Source organism: Saccopteryx leptura, chromosome 5 (assembly GCF_036850995.1).
Source record: "Saccopteryx leptura isolate mSacLep1 chromosome 5, mSacLep1_pri_phased_curated, whole genome shotgun sequence".
Lineage (NCBI taxonomy): Eukaryota > Metazoa > Chordata > Mammalia > Chiroptera > Emballonuridae > Saccopteryx > Saccopteryx leptura.
Genome location: NC_089507.1, coordinates 88,566,086 through 88,583,055, shown reverse-complemented (window position 1 = coordinate 88,583,055; position 16,970 = coordinate 88,566,086). Strand labels below are relative to the sequence as shown.

General features: G+C 38.6%; 1 protein-coding gene across 1 annotated transcript in view; it reads right to left on the bottom strand.

Annotated features, from left to right (window-relative positions):
• Positions 1–15,317, bottom strand: part of ARHGEF38 (Rho guanine nucleotide exchange factor 38) — a 165,197-nt gene extending 149,880 nt beyond the window's left edge. The window contains exon 1 of the mRNA XM_066385918.1: positions 15,031–15,317. Within this exon, the coding sequence (XP_066242015.1) occupies positions 15,031–15,226 (196 nt within the window). The 5' untranslated portion in view covers positions 15,227–15,317. The remainder of the gene's footprint in view (positions 1–15,030) is intronic.
• Positions 15,318–16,970: the final 1,653 nt, after the last annotated feature.

Below are 16,970 nucleotides of genomic sequence, written 5' to 3'. Positions count from 1 at the left end.
CAGAACAACCAATATTCAGAACTGAAATCTGGCTGAAAAGACATCCAGTAACTAAGGATATAGAGAAGAAGCCACATCTAGACTAATAGGAGGGGCAGAGACACTGAACTGGCTGGTTTCATATCCAAGTGTGGTGGTTAAAAATCAAGAGGGATATCTCAACTGCAGAAGGTTCCCGCAAGCCAGGCTTCCTATAACAAGAAGAGAAGCCCCTATAACTTCTGACTGAAAACCAGCAGATTATGGCTAAGTAAAACATAGGGCTACTGGAGTCCCAGTCATTTTTCTTACAGGGCCTGCAAATAGATTTACTCAGACTCACGAAGTGGAAAGGCTCCAAGGACAAAAGGGAAGGAACTGAATTATCTGATATGAGGACAAGGGGTGGAGGGGCAGCGCTCTTCCAGAAATAAATGCTGGCAGAAGCCATTGCTCCTTTTCTGAACCCTCTTTTGAAGAGCCAACATGCCCCAGTGCCACATCTGAGTCTCTGTCAAACTAACAATGTCGGTCTTACCCTGGTCATCCCCTGAGATACTGCTTTGCCCTACTTTCCACCTGCCAAAGCTGTTTCCAGTGGTGCATTTCACAGAACTAGAATAAATAATCCAAAAATTTAAACAGAATCACAAAAGACCCAGAATAATAAGAGCAATCTTGAGAAAAAAGAACAAAGTTGGAGGAATCATGCTTCTTGATATCAAGGTCATAGTAATCGAAACAGCATGGTCCCGGCATAAAAACAGACATATAACTCAATAGGACACAATAGACATCTAAGAAATAAACCCACATCTTTATGGTCAATTGATATTTGACAAAGGAAGAAAACACATACAGTGGGATAAAGGTAGTTCATTCAATATATAATATTCATTTTTTATATAAATTCATTTTTGGACAGATACAAATAAAAAATGAAACTAGACCACCTTTTTACATCATACAAAAGAAAAAAACTCAAAATGGATTAGAGACTTAAATGTTAGACTCAATACCATGATTATCTTAGAAGAAAATATAGGTAGTAAAATCTCAGATACTTCTCATAACAATATTTTTTCTGATATATTACCTTGGGCAAGGGAAACAAAAGACAAATATAAACAAATGTGACTACATAAACTAAAAAGTTTTTGCACAGCAAAGGAAACGATCAGCAAAATGAAAAGCCAACCCCCAAAATAGGAGAACATATTTGTCAATTATACATTTGATAAAGGATTAATATCCAAAATTTATAAAGAACTGATAAAACTCAATACAAAAAAAATTTTTTTTAAAAGTCCAATCAATCCATTTGAAAAATAGGCAAAGGACTTGAATATTATAGATACTTCTCTAAAGAGGACATATAGATGGCCAAAAGACAGATGAAAAGATTCTCAATATCACTAATCATCAATGAAATGCAAATTAAAACTAAAATTAAATATCACCTCATTCCTGTCAGAATGACTATCATCAATAAATCAAGAACAAGTGTTTGTGAGGGTGTGGAGAAAAGGGAACCCTCCTGCACTGCTGGTGGGAATGCAGACTGGTGCAGCCACTGTGGAAAATAGTATGGGGTTCCTCAAAAAATAAAAAAGAGAACTGCTTTATGATCAAGTGATCCCACTTCTGGGAATATATCTAAAGAAACCTGGAAAACCAATTCAAAAGAAATTAGTGTTTCTAAGTTCATTGTAGCATTATTTACAGTAGCCAAGGTATGAAAGCATCCCAAGTTCCTATCAGTAGATGAGAGAGTAAAAAAGCAGTGGTACATCTACACAGCAAAATACTATTTGGCTATAAAAAGAACAACATTTCATTTTTTGCAACAGCATGGATGGACCTGAGTAGTATTATAGTAAGTAAAATAAGCCAGTAAGAGAAAGATAAATACCATATGATTTCACTTATATGTGGAATCTACTGAAAAAAATATACTAAGCAACAAAATAGAAACAGACTCATAGACACAGAGAACAGACTGGTAGCTGTCAGAGAGGAGGGGTGAAAAGGGTAAGGTATTAAACAAACAAACAAACAAACAAAAACTCATCAACACAAACAACACTATGGATATTACCAGAGAGAAAGGAGGGTGGGGTGAGGTAAAAGAGGCTAAAGGGAGGGGGGGGATACATCGTGATAGAAGGAGATTTGACTTTATGGACACACAATACAATATACAGATGATGTATAATAGAATTGTACACTTGAAACTTATATAATTTATTAACCAATATCATCCCAATGAATTCAATAAAAAATTAAAAATATATATATTGGATTTTGAGATTCAGATTGTAGGTCTCTTCTTTTGACATTTTGGAGGTACAATTAAGATATTTTCATCACCATTCTTATATTGTTTTGTGTCTCTAATATAATAATAACCATTAATACATGGTAGCTGGTGTAATGAGCTGACCAGTTTTCCTTCAGGAATGAAGGACTTACTGTTCCAGCTTCTGGGAATGGCACCAGCTGCCAGGCTCTCTTTAATAATTCTCTCAGATAGAAGCATTTATTAAGTCATGCCCCCTTTCCAAAGTAAACTCATCTAATAACTTGAAGGGTAATATAAGGACTCAGGTCCTTATTACCACTGGAGACAACTGCAAAGGATCATCTTATCTTCAGAACTTGCATTAGAGTTGACTAAGTCTTCCATTGAGACCACATCATAGTGGTCTCCCTCAGCCCCCAATCCTATGCCCTTCTTTTCTCTTTCCCAGGCAGTAGTCACAAGAACATTCTCTAATAAACCTTCTTCACCCTCATCTCCTTCGCAGAATCTGCAACCCAGGAACCCAACCTGTGTCCATACCTCAGGCACATAGAATGTTTTAAAAATTATTGGATCATTGCCTATCTCACTCAATAGGCTGGGGTTGTCTCTGTTTTATTTTTATATTCTCAAGATCTAGTCAGTACCTGGCATATGTGAACACCTAGCAAATGCTTGTTGAATAAATTCATTAAAACTGAGATCTCATGATGTTCGGCCAAGAAATTCTATTTTCTTGTTTAGTTAAATTTATTAATTTATATTCTCTTTCTCTAAATAAAATAATTTAGAGCAGTTAATCTTAGAGTTTATTATAATTAGGTAGTGCAGGAATGGGAATGATGAGTGTAAAGGCAAATATACCAATCATAAGGGTCAACATAGTTGTAATTAGTCATTGAATATCTTTTTACCATTGAGTATGCAGTCAGTGATCTGACATCTACCATAAAAAAGGCATTGCTTAAATGCTAAAATAAGTCTTTATCCCCAAGGGGAATTACATTCAAATAGACAAGAGAAGCAAAAAACAGAATAAACTAGCATAATTTCAGAGAGCAATAGGTGGTATGAAGACTCCTGAAGGGAATCAGAACATGACATCCCTCTTTGGCATTTGACTATTTTGAGAAGAAGGCTACTGAAAAACAGCAAATCAAGAAGAGCTCTTTACCCTCCCCCTCTCCATCTAAAACCAGGTAAAATTTCCTGTGAGAAAGATGCCATCCCTGTATCAGGAGAAGAGACATTTTTATAATCAGAGGTGCGGAGCTGACCTCGAGGTGAATCTATACAAGCAAACATCGCTAAGATAAACCTTATCATCTGTGAGTTTCCCTCATACATTTCCTAGTCACTGTTCCACAATTTGACACCCCTACTCAAACCTTTGTTTTATCACAATACCACAATTTATCACTCAGTCTGTGTTAAAATGGTATAAAAGCCCCTAGGTCTAACCATTTCTTTAGGATTTTCACTTCTTTCTATCAAGTCCTCCATGCCATGTAAAAATACAAATATCAAATAAAATGTGTATTTCTTTTCCTTGTTAGTCTTTCTTCTGTCAGTTCAACTCACGGATTCCAGCCATAGAACCTTAGAGGATAGAGTGAAAGATCCCGTCCACCCATACCACTGTAGGGAGGGCAGCTAGGGAAGGACTTGCCAAGAAGTTAAGTGAGCAGAAACCAACCACACAGGGGAGAATCCACACTTGCTGAGCTTTAGGGGAAGAAACTTGAAGGTAGAAAAAAACAGCTACTATAAAAGCTAGGTGTTATGTACAAATTTGACTCTATGAGACAAGCAGCTAAATCAAGTAAATTACTTGTTTTTTATCTGGAAGCTTGATATGTTCTAATTCTTAAGAGAAACTAAAGTTTTTCCTTGAATAAAACTGGCTGGCACCGAGAAAGGTAAACAATGTCTTCAACTATTTCACAAAAAAGACAGAAGCAGAAATCTGTGACAGCTTTTGGTAGTGACACTGGAGACTTTGCATTAAGAAGCATTCAGGAGAGACAATTCCTGTGAGGGCTGCAACCACTCAGTGTACTTGAAGCTGTAGCTGGATGACATGACCTTTAAGTTTCTTTTTTAAGTAAGAGCTGGATGTCAGAGAGTCAAGATTACATTCTCCTCCGTCAAGGGTCTCCGTGCAGGTATCGTAGAGTATTCATTTAGTCTGCCATTCATTAATCAAGAAAGAAATTGTTTAAAACAACCTGGGACCAAGACATTTAATCACAACACTCTATTTTCCTGCTGCATTTAAGACTCACAATTTAGGCTAACTTCATAGAACTTTATTGAAATATCCCTTACCCAGATAAAGAGCGGCTTGTTTCCAGAATATAATTTTGTTCTTTTCGTTTGCAGATACATACACCACCCACACCACCTTTTTTTTTTTCATTTTTCTGAAGCTGGAAACAGGGAGAAACAGTCAGACAGACTCCCGCATGCGCCCGACCGGGATCCACCTGGCACGCCCACCAGGGGCGACGCTCTGCCCACCAGGGGGCGATGCTCTGCCCATCCTGGGCGTCGCCATGTTGTGACCAGAGCCACTCTAGCGCCTGAGGCAGAGGCCACAGAGCCATCTCCAGCGCCCGGGCCATCTTTGCTCCATTGGAGCCTTGGCTGCGGGAGGGGAAGAGAGGGACAGAGAGGAAAGCGCAGCGGAGGGGTGGAGAAGCAAATGGGCGCTTCTCCTGTGTGCCCTGGCCGGAATCGAACCCAGGTCCTCCGCACGCTAGGCCAACGCTCTACCGCTGAGCCAACTGGCCAGGGCCCCACACCACCTTTACCATCTTCACCCATTGCCCTCCCCTACTGCTTTCAGGTTTTTGGATATATATTAACTTTTATAAAGATGCAAATAAATAAATGACCACAGTCATAAAATTAAAGAAATAGTACTTAGATAGTCAAACAAAGTGGGAAATAGAGATCATTAAACTATTACTATAGGAGCAGGTTTGTTTAACCTACTGTATTTCCTCATATATAAGATGCATCTTTTTAAAAAAAATTTGGGGTCTAAAAAGTGGGTGTTTCTTATACAGTGGTTGTGGCACTTTAAATGCCATAGATCAGTGGTCCCCAACCCCCAGGCTGCGGACCCGTACCGGTCCGTGGACCATTTGGTACCAGTCCGCAGAGAAAGAATAAATAACTTATATTATTTCTGTTTTATTTATATTTAAGTCTGAACAATGTTTTATTTTTTTAAAATGACCAGATTCCCTCTGTTATATTCATCTAAGACTCACTCTTGACGCTTGTCTCGGTCACTTGATACACTTATCCGTCCCACCCTAAAGGCCGGTCTGTAAAAATATTTTCTGACATTAAACCGGTCCATGGCCCAAAAAAGGTTGGGGACCACTACCATAGATGGAACTCAGAATGAGGCAATATATGAAGACAATGATTCATCATCAGAGACAGATAAGGACAAGCTCTGGATGAGAGTTTTGACAGTAATGAGGAGTTGTATGAATTTTATGATAAATAAAACTTGGGTTCAATAACTTTCTATGTAATACATTTCTTTTCAAATTTCAGGCCCCAAAATTAAGGTTCATCTTATACATGGGAGCGTCTTATACATGGGGAAATATGGTAACTTGGTAATTTTGTTTTCTGACAATAAAACAAATAAAAGAAGCAGTTTTTAAATAGCAACACTCTGGCTGGGGAATGTCATCATAATTCCCCTCCAAAAAGTGTTTCAAAGTGAAAAATTAGACAGGTTAAACTTTAGAATAGCAGTAGAGGAACATCATCACATAAAACATGCAACAACCATCACATTGCTTTGACTCATTACTACTTATGAACCATACAGATAAAACACCTACTAGGTCAGTGGATTAGATGCATCCTATCTTGCAAATGTTTAAAGCACCTGACTTCAAATCCTAGTTCTACCACCTGAGGAGTTCAGGACATGCCACCCCCAACTATGCCGCTTTGGTATACTGATTACTTTGAGCCGAGGGCGCTTAAAAAGTGGCAGATGCAGGGAGAAGCTTTCTCTGCACTCCTCTTTCTACCTAAACACAGATCCTCCAAAAGGAACTCAGTTGTATTCAGTCCCCTTCTCTGGATTCTCACCAGCCAATGGGGATTGACTCTTGTCACAGGAGAGGAGACAAGAAGTTGATGCCACAATCAGACCAGTTTTATCACGAACTATGATATCTCCCATCTATTTACTAAAGGCCTATCTATTCATCTTCCCTAAGACTCTACTCTCCCTAAGAGGCTACATTCCTCTTCCCCTTCCCCTTCCCCTTCCCCTATAAGATGGTATATAAACTCTCAAATCTCAGTGTTTCAGGGTATTCACTTTGCTTTCCTCTGAGGCTCCCGGCACATAATATTAAAAATTAATGCACTTTTTGTGCCTTTTCTCCTGTTAATCTGCCTGTTGTCAGTTTATTTCATTGACCCAGCTGTCAATCCCAGGATGGTACAAGGCAAGTCTTTTCTCCCTACACACTTATTTTTTCAACTATAAAACCAGAACTGACAAGGTGTAGGGATTAAATAGCAATGTGTCAAAGCCCCAGGGCCAGCATAGTGCCTAGCAGATGACAGTCACTCAGTCTCTCCTTTTCCCTTCCCTTCCCTCTTATTTTCCACAACCTGGTATAACAGGGCAATATCTTGAACCCGGGACACAGCCAAAACTTCTCATGTGCAGCCTTCTTTCGGTGTTCAAATGGAGGCCAACATGTCAGGTCTACATATTTGAAAGTTATAAATGAAACAGGCAAAGTGTCAAAATTTTATTTCTGACTATCTTGATACATATCCCTTTATAACAACCCAAAAGCCAAGTTCGAATTTAGATTTCTCTGAGTTCCAAATCTGGAAGGAGGCTCTGGGGCAAACATACACCTGCCCAGTCCTGGGGCCCACATCCTGACTCTTTCCTCCATCAGTGATCTCTCTCCCACAAGGGCCTGGTAGACAGGCAGTGGTGGGATTCAGCTGGTTTGCACTGGTTCAGCAAAACCAATACCTAATTTTTTGTTCAGTTTGGTGAGCCAGTTGTTAAAATAGTGCTTGTAATCAGGGTTCTCCCTAAGGTGGACTCCTGGGCAGCCAACCAATGTGGAAATCACAAATTTACATTCTTTAATCTTTTTTAATATTTATCTGTGCAACAGCGTATTCTAAGTGCTTATAGTAATGTTCATTCTGTCTATTAGATGAAAAAAAAATTGCAAGTAAAGACATCAATCAAGAAGCAATATGGCCTGACCTGTGGTGGCGCAGTGGATAAAGCATCAACCTGGAAATGCTGAGGTCGCCGGTTTGAAACCCTGGACTTGCCTGGTCAAGGCACATATGGGAGTTGATGCTTCCTGCTCCTCTCTCCCTTCTCTGTCTCTCTCTCCTCTCTTTCCCTCTCTGTCTCTCTCTCTCTCCCTCTCTCTCTCCCCTCTCTAAAGATGAATAAATTAAAAAAAAAAACAAAAAAAGAAGCAATATGGAAGTATCTTAATAATTTTATTGTTATTTTGTCAGGTATTATTTATTTTTTCATTCATATTTTAAAACTCTTTCTTATAATCTAGTTTTGTGTACCACTTATATTGTTCTTATTTAACAATTAAATGCAAGAAATAATAAACTACCTTTCAGCATATCATTTTTTTATACTTAAAACTGTCATTAGGGCAGAGAACCAGTTGTTAAATTATTTGAATCCTACCACTGTAGACAGGTGTGAACACCCCAGTGTGATCAAGCTCCAAACATACCTTTACAAACGACTGCTGCCTGCCTGGAAAGAATCGGATTAGGGCGAGGTTTTGGAGATGTTGGAGTTAGTATTGGGGCCTGTTGGACAGAAAGTTCCATCATCCCAGATAATGAACTCAGTCTAGAAATGAGGATAGGAATCCCACGTTGTCAGTAACTTTGGCCCCAGGACTCCCACATACTTGGTGGAAAGAGAGTTGTAGGAGAACACTCTAAAGCACAACCTGAAGCCAAAATTCTCCTGGTTTAATGGTCATATTGTTTATAAGTTTAATAATTCTCACAATAATTCTGCCTTCACCAGGAAATCAAAATTCACAAAAATACTGAAGTTAATATGATTATGGCATCAAGAAAAAGTAATTCTGGAAAAAGAGGTTTTATCCTTTCCCCTTTCAACAGAAATAAAGATGAAAATACCCTGAGTGCTTTTCTCTCACCCATCTTCTCCCAAACTACATCTCTAATTTAAGGTACATTTCTTTATTTATTTATTTTTTCTTTTTTCTTTTTTTAATGGGGCGACATCAATAAATCAGGATACATATATTCAAAGATAACAAATCCAGGTTATCTTGTCGTTCAATTATGTTGCATACCCATCACCCAAAGTCAGATTGTCCTCTGTCACCTTCTATCTAGTTTTCTTTGTGCCCCTCCCCCTCCCTCTTTCCCTTTCCCTTTCCCCCCTCCCCCCATAACCACCACACTCTTATCAATGTCTCTTAGTTTCACTTTTATGTCTGACCTACGTATGGAATAATGCAGTTCCTGTTTTTTTCTGATTTATTAAGGTACATTTCTAATCGCACTTATAGGAGTAAAAAGTTTTCCTATCAGCCTGACCAGGCAATGGTGCAGTAGAGCATCGGACTGGGATGCGGAGGACCTAGGTTTGAAAGCCCGAGGTCGTTGGCTTAAGCCTTTGGCTTGAGCGCAGGCTCACCAGCTTGAGCATGGGATTGCTGCGTTAAGTGTGGGATCATAGACATGACCCTATGGTCACTGGCTTGAAGCTTAAGGTCACTAGCTTGATCCCAAGGTCACTGGCCTGAGTAAAGGGTCATTCTCTCTGCTGCAGCTCCCCGTCAAGGTACATATGAGAAAGCAATCAATGAACAACTAAGGTGCCACAACGAAGACTTGATGCTTTTCATCTTTTTTCCTTCCTGTCTGTATGTCCCTATGTGTCCCTCTCTCTGTCTCTGTAGCAATATATATAAGTTCCTATCACAATATGGTCATAGTGAAATAGCTCAAACTTAATTTCTGGGACTCATTTTTTTTTATTCATGTGGCTATATTAAAAACTGAAAAACACCTTTACTAAAGAAGAAAGGAAAGTAAAACATCATGCTTCTTTTGGGATTCTATTCATGTGACAAGATGGAAATACTTAGTTTTAAAAATTGCCTTACTATTTATAACGATCTGCCCTTCAAACTATGAAACACACCTCATTTATACCAGTGTCACATTATCGACCCGGATCCTTCCCATTTCACTAAAGGGTGCATGGAGGCTTCGAAAGGGGAAGGGATGACTTAATTCTGAAAGAACAGACAGAAACAAAGAGGGCTTGTAGCACTGGGATAGAAACATGTGGACATTGGGGTGACTCATTTTATTTCACCCTTCATTAGGCCTTGGACAAAACTCATTAAGTCTTCTAGTGTTAACAACTCCTCCCACTCACTGACTGTTATGTTTTCTTAACAATCATTACAAATGAAGTAGCCCCGTAAGCCTACAAGTCTAACTTTTTATTAGAGCCATTTAATCTCATACTGCAAAATCTGTTATTCTGCATAAAATTAAAGTGGTTGCATGGTTCCTTATGATCATCATAGTGAAAAAACTTCCAGTTTTCACAAATCAACTAATCAGTTATTTCTTAACGAGAATGATATGATAGCTCTTGCAAAATAAATAAATAAATAAATAAATAAATAAATAAATAAATAATATAGCACCATAAATTGGGGATGTGATTTCTCACTTGTATTAGCTGCAGCAGTCATGACATTTTACCCATTCACTCCCATTCTTTCACCTGATATTAAAAAAAGCAAAAATATGCATTGGCCCAAAAAATTAACCAGAAACTTAGTGTGGCCACTGTCTTAGTTTGGGTCGCTATAACAAATATACCATACGCTGGATGGCTTAAATAACAAACATTTATTTCTCACAGTTTTAGAAGATGAGAAAGCCAAGATCAAGGTGCCAGCAGATCCAGTGTCTGGTAAGGGCCCCATCACATGGCAGCAGGAGGAGAAAAGTCTCTCATGTCTGGTCTTATAAAGATACTAATGCTATTCATGAGGGCTTCACTCTCATTACCTAATTACCTCCCGAAGACCCCACCACCTAATAGCATCATGCTTGGGATTAGGCTTCAATATATGAATTTGACAGGGAGGTATTCATCCCATAGCATCTCTATGTCACTAGTATTAAAGACATAGGGCTTTCAAAAAAGGCTGCGAATGTTAACCCACAAACTTTTTATAAAAACTAATTATTACAGAAATGCCTGAAGTACACATACAACTGTATCTAATTTATATATAATATATTATATTATATAATCTGCATACAAACAGATACTTGTGCTTTACTGTAAATAAGGCAAACTTCAAAAGTAGACTTCACAGAGAAATGATTCCCCCAAAAAAGCAGTTTTACAATTCAGCCATTAAATTTTCCCTGCTTCGATCATTTTTTGTGTTCCCATTAAAATGAAAATTAGGAATTGAGCTAGCTTTGAAGCTTAGATGATGTACTCATGTTCTGAATGGAAGAGGAATGGACTGAGGTACAGTCTAGCATGCTTTAAAAGATAGAGCTGAGAATTATTTGAAATATAGGCAATTCCGTGCTTTTTAATCTCTGCTATGTTTCTTTCTTTTTACTGAAAAAACATGTTTATTAATGGAGACCTCTATTCTCATATATGAAAACACAAGGACTTGATGCCTTTCCTCACATGACTTCTTTCCAGTCATTTCAGATCATTTCAATCATTCATTCTCCTTGAAAGTTAGTGCTCACTACTTGCGAGGGATGATTCTAAGTGCAGAGATGGAACTGTTAACCACACAGATAGGGTCTCGTTTATGGAGCAGGGGGTGAGATATGGGAGAAAAAAATGAAAGTCGGCGATAGGCAATAAACAAAGAAACAAGCAACACAATTCCAGACAATGATAAGTACAATGAAGGGGTTAAAATGCGCTGCTCTCCCCATTTTGCCCCTTCTTCCTCATCCCTACCTTATCATCTGTTAATGTTTTCTAACGACTTCTTTGCCAATCCTGAATAAACCATTTCCTCCTTCAGTGGACCCACTGATCTCACCTCTGCTTCTATCCTGTCACTTTATTACATTTGTTTACTTATCTTTCCCAATGAGACTTTAAGGCCCTATAGAGTAAAGGTCAGCCTTTTTTTTTTATAATGATTTTGTAGTTGTAATTCCTGTTATATATTTTGGTTTTGCTTACCATAACACTTTCAATAAATCGACTGAACAAATTTGTTGAAGAAATAAAGAAACCACTAACAGTAGGCTGGCATTACACAACTTGAGGTATAGTAGAAATGACTACATTGATGTGATCACAGTCTTCTATAAAGATTTTATAATATTCCACTAAGAACTATATGAATCCATACATAGATGGGACATAAAAATGAGACTCAGAGACATGGACAAGAATGTGATGGTAATGGGGGGGGGGAGGGAGTGGGGAGGGGGCGAGCAAAGAGAAAGAGGGGGTGGGGGAAGGGGAGGGGCACAAAGAAAACCAGATAGAAGGTGATGGAAGATAATTTGACTTTGGGTGAGGGGTATGCAACATAATCAAATGTCAAAATAATTTGGAGATGTTTTCTCTGAACATATGTACCCTGATTTATCAAAGTCACTGCATTAAAATTAATTAAAATTAAATTTTTTATGATATTCCAATTAAAACCATAATCTATTGTTCAATCTAGTAGGTTTCACTAACTGTTACATTTTTTAAAAATTACAATTTAGGATTCACACTACTAGAGTGATGTCTGTTAAAAATTTAATTGAACAGGCATATAGTAAGAGATAACAGGCGAGCCCAGAGGCACCAGAGAAAGATCTTACATTTCCCAGAACTCAGAGAACTTGCTTCCAGAAAGAATTAAAAAAGCTAACTGTAATACTTAGATAGCAACATAGATAGCACTGACTAAATAAAAGGCTGCCTTCCAGTGTTGGAAAGCATTCTGTGACCTCACAATGGCTTCAGGCCATCTCTCTGAGGGCTCTAACCACCTCAGGTCTTTATTCAGTGCCTCCCAGGGAACTACCAGTTCTAAGGTAGGCAGAGGAAAAACTCTTCACTTTCCATAATAAAGTGTTTCTTGAGGTGATTAGGACTCATCTGCATGATAATGGATATAGTAGGACCAGAGTGCAAATCCATAGAACTGATTGCTTTGAAGTTAATGAGAAAATACTAAGTATTGTTGCCTAAGTAATTAGACTAAAAGCTCTATTATTCATTAGATATCACACTTGGATTTTATTAACAGTTACATCTAAAAACTGTTATCAGGCCAGATTGACTCTACAGCTCTGTTGTACTTCTGCACATTCCCTGATGACTTTTCTCTGGCACAAGCAGTTCTAGGAACAAGATTTCACACCTGAGTCTTTTCTTTCACCTTCAAAAACAGGATTCTACAAAGTGCAGGACAATTACCAATCCAGTGGAGTGTACAAGAAGCCTGAGGTCTCCTGCAGGGTAACTAACAAACATAAGCTATAGTTTGTGGCCATAGACTTATCTTTTCAGTTAAGTTTACTTTCCATTTTTATTTTGCTAGTGGAAATTCTGAACCAAAAAGATGCTGAGTGAGTGAATCTCAGACAGAAGAAACATTATATGGGGGATAAAGCAATGGGCTTTTCCTGAATTGCTATATGTGGTTTCTTCATCAAAGGACAGAAAATAGTTGAAACAGATTAGCAGAAGAGGAAATTTGAATAAAAGAGATTAAGTCCTGTTTTATCCTTATAGTACTCATTGTTCCTAATATCAAAAATACCTTGTGGTAGGTGGGACATAAAAAGGAGACTAAGAAACATGGACAAGAGTGTGGTGGTTACGGGGTGGGGGGGGGAGGGAGAGGGGAAGGGGAGGGGCACAAAGAAAACTAGATAGAAGGTGATGGAGGACAATCTGACTTTGGGTGGTGGGTATGCAACATGATTGAATGACAAGATAACCTGGACATGTTTTCTTTGAACATATGTACCCTGATTTATTTATGTCACCCCATTAAAATTAATAAAAATTAAAAAAAAGAAAAAAATACCTTGTGGTGGTGCAGTGGATAAAGCATCTTCCTGGAGTGCTAAGGTTGCCAGTTCAAAACCCCAGACTTGCTCAGTCAAGGCACATATGAGAAGCAACTACTATGAATTGATGCTTTCTGCTCCTCCCTTTCCCCTTTCTGTTTCTCTCTCTTTCTTCCCTCTAAAATCAATAAATAAAATCTTATTTTTTAAAAAAGCTGTTTATTAAACATATACCATTTGTCAGCCAATATACTGGATGTTTCATGTAAGTATCTAATTTCATTCTCCCAACAGTATTCTGTGGTATCAATATCCCATTTTCACAGATAGGAAAACTGAAGGTCAGAAATTTAGAGTAATTATTTCAAAATTGTAAAGGTAATAAATTGATGAGACAGTTTTAGAAACCAATGTTTAAATTTTACCTTCTTCCCAATGTATCCATTGCCTTGAAAGTAATTAATTTCAAAGATTAAATGACATCCCTTCTCCTTTTTTAAAAATCCTGTTTAAGAATAAGACTTGACTCTGTATTTTAATTCTGAGCTATCAGGATTTTTTTTTAAACATTAAGTTGGAGTAAGAACATTTAAAGATTTAATTTAAATACATTTAACTTAACTTATTTAATTTATTCACATAACTAAGTGCAAGCATATTTTTGATGAAAGAGACTAGCAAGGTACAAGCTTCCCCCATTGGTCATTCTAGGTTTCATTGTAGTTTTTAAATCCAGAATGACACTTGTGGTAGGACCACACTTAAACTCACAGTGTGGTCAAAGAGCAAGAGATAGGTTGTGGGAGATCACACAACAGGTACAGCAATGGATACTTAAAATATTTCACACTATCAACATCAAAATAAAATTTGCTGGAACAAGTGACCTTCAAGAGAAGAGGAGAAAAGAAAAAGAGAGTAGATGGGGAGGAATAGAGAAAATTAAGGCCTAAAACATAGGAAATGTTAAAATAACTGCCAAATTATCTCACGACTATCACAAAGTAAGCGGAAGTTATTTCCTCAAAAGTCATTCCATTTCAGCATGCTGAACATGTCTTAACGTATTAAGATGTTTTTCAATTCACTCTAAAGGAATGAACACCTAAGTGATTTCAACAAATCCTGTTATACCATCCTGCTGACAAGAGTCTTTATTTTTCAAAGACATGATTGTAGTTTCATGCCCCTATTTAATCACAGTTCATTGCAATTACCTAGATAGATCTCCTGGTGTGACACCTCACACCTTTCTATTGAGATAAACTCTCTTTTGTAGGTTTTAATCATTTGCTTTCTAGTGCTTCGCATTTCTGAAGTTGGGTGGAGGAGGGGGAAGAAGGAGTAGAGATAGCAGAAAAAATATTACTCTCATCAGAAAAAAAAAATGGTATAAAGGATAATTTAGAATTGGCTCTTTTACCATTGAAGCATGTAATAAACTTGTTCCAATAATTTATGAATTACACTTAGTTTCATTTTATTTTTTCTTACTTTCCTCTTAGAGAGGAGGTAACACTTGATTTTCTCCTCTGCCTGAAGTGTTTTCTTTGCAAACGGAAGAGTAGGGGAAACAAGCTAGGAGGACAGTAACCTGGGACAACTGATTTCTCTCCGGTTACCTTGCAGCTTCTGGCTGTATTCGGTCCTGTCAGACTGGCTCCTCCTCAAGCTACCAGAATGGTCCCCAGAAACACTGCTGTCCACCACAGTGTCTGTCTTCCTTCTTTCCAGCATATAGAGCCTGGGCCTCAAGAAGGTCAGATTCTTTTTTTTGGTGCCCATGTTTTCTTTCCCGGTGGCTTCTGCCGGCTCCATCTGAGGGAAAGACAAGTTTTAGAGGCTTGCAGGATATGGCTGGTTTGCTAAAGTGCCTCAGGGTGAGGGCTAAAGCCACTGGAGTGACGAGTTAAACTGCCCCAGTCTAACTAAACTGGCCGTGACTGCCACCTGTGTGGAGTCCCTGAGCCCCACCCCTATGAGGTCATTCTTTTTTGTACCTAGAATCCTACGGAGGAAGCTGCCACCTGTTACCTGAGAGACCTGCAGCACAGAGCTAGGCAAAGCAGGGACTGCGCTGTCACATGCTACCGAGACAAACAGAACTCCCATTGTACGGGTCGAGGGCTGGGGGTGGGGGAAGAGGAAAAAGAACAGGGCGAGGCGGGGAGGAAGGAAAGTACACAGGAGTGTAACCTGTAGCTCAGGGGTCTACTGTGTGCCAATGGGTGTGCACAGGTGTGCCCAGGGCACTGCAGTGTGCTCTGCTGCCTGGGGGCATATGTGTGCTTGGGTGTGACCTTTAGCTAGAGTTACTCTCCAGGAGTTAGTGTGAGACTAAGAGAATTTGCATTTTTATCACAACGGTGGATACAGAATCATTTTTAAGGATCACTGTGTACAGTCAGTCATGAACATTTGGAGATTATTTACTAAAAAAAAAACCAAAAAAAAAAACTTACTTGCCAAAACCCCTGATCTACATACCTAGGGAAACATGGGTTTGAATTTGAGAAAGGTCTGTCCAGAGTCGCAGAAAGAAAAGAGAAAGAGGAAGAGGCTGTCGGGAGCCTTTTAGATTTTTCCTTTCTTGGTGCTGCCCCTGCTTGAAATAAATCCATTCGTCGCCCCAGCCCAGTCCTTCTGAGTCCCGGTCTCGAGGAAAACAAGCCCCGCGTCAGGGTATGATTTCTGTGTGATCTTTCCCCCATTTCTTTTGCAGATGGAGTGACAACAAAGCAGCCCACCTTGGGGAAATAAGAGGGGAAATGTTTGAAACTGAGAAGAGACATGTAGAAAGTAGAAAGGATGGAGGGCAAGGACTGGGAGAGAGAAAGGCAAATAGTGAAGGGCTTTCCATTAATTTTTTTAGAGTTGTTTTTCCTTGTACTCACGGAGATTCTCAAGGGGGAGGTTCTAGGAAGCTCTGGGGATGTGATGAGCGGTTTGCATGCCCTCCTTAACGAAAAGGAAGACCCTAAAGAGGAAAACAGGTTCCTTTGTCTTGTAAAGAGAATGCCAAGATTCAGCTTTGTGCTGCCCATTCTGAATGATTAATTCTCATTAGAAAAGGTTTATAAATGAGGAAATAAAAGGTAAAAACCACTTTTCCAACTCAGGATTTGTGGACTGAACACAATTCACATAATTACCTTAAAAGATAAATGACAAAACTTTACCCACTATAGAAATATCTATTCTGCTCACAAGAATTAGGGAATATTTTATAGCTTGGCATACTGAATGGCTTCTATTTAATACAATTGATAGTCTTTTTAAAACAAGCCTTTTCAAGTACATTTAATAAATACCTTTAAAGGCACATTTACCACTAACATGTAAAATGAGCTTTTTGATTTTTGTTAAAAATTGTATTCTAATATTATAAATACATGTGCATATATAATATGTGATAGAATCAGTCGGAGTCCAAAAGACCAGTGTAACAGGCTTTAATGAAAGGAAACCTGCCGGGCTATCTGTCTTGTAAGGGAGAGCAGCCCCGGTTCTCTAAGTGGTAGGGTTAAATAGGGGATTTGAGGTTAGGGGCTGGTGGTCATTA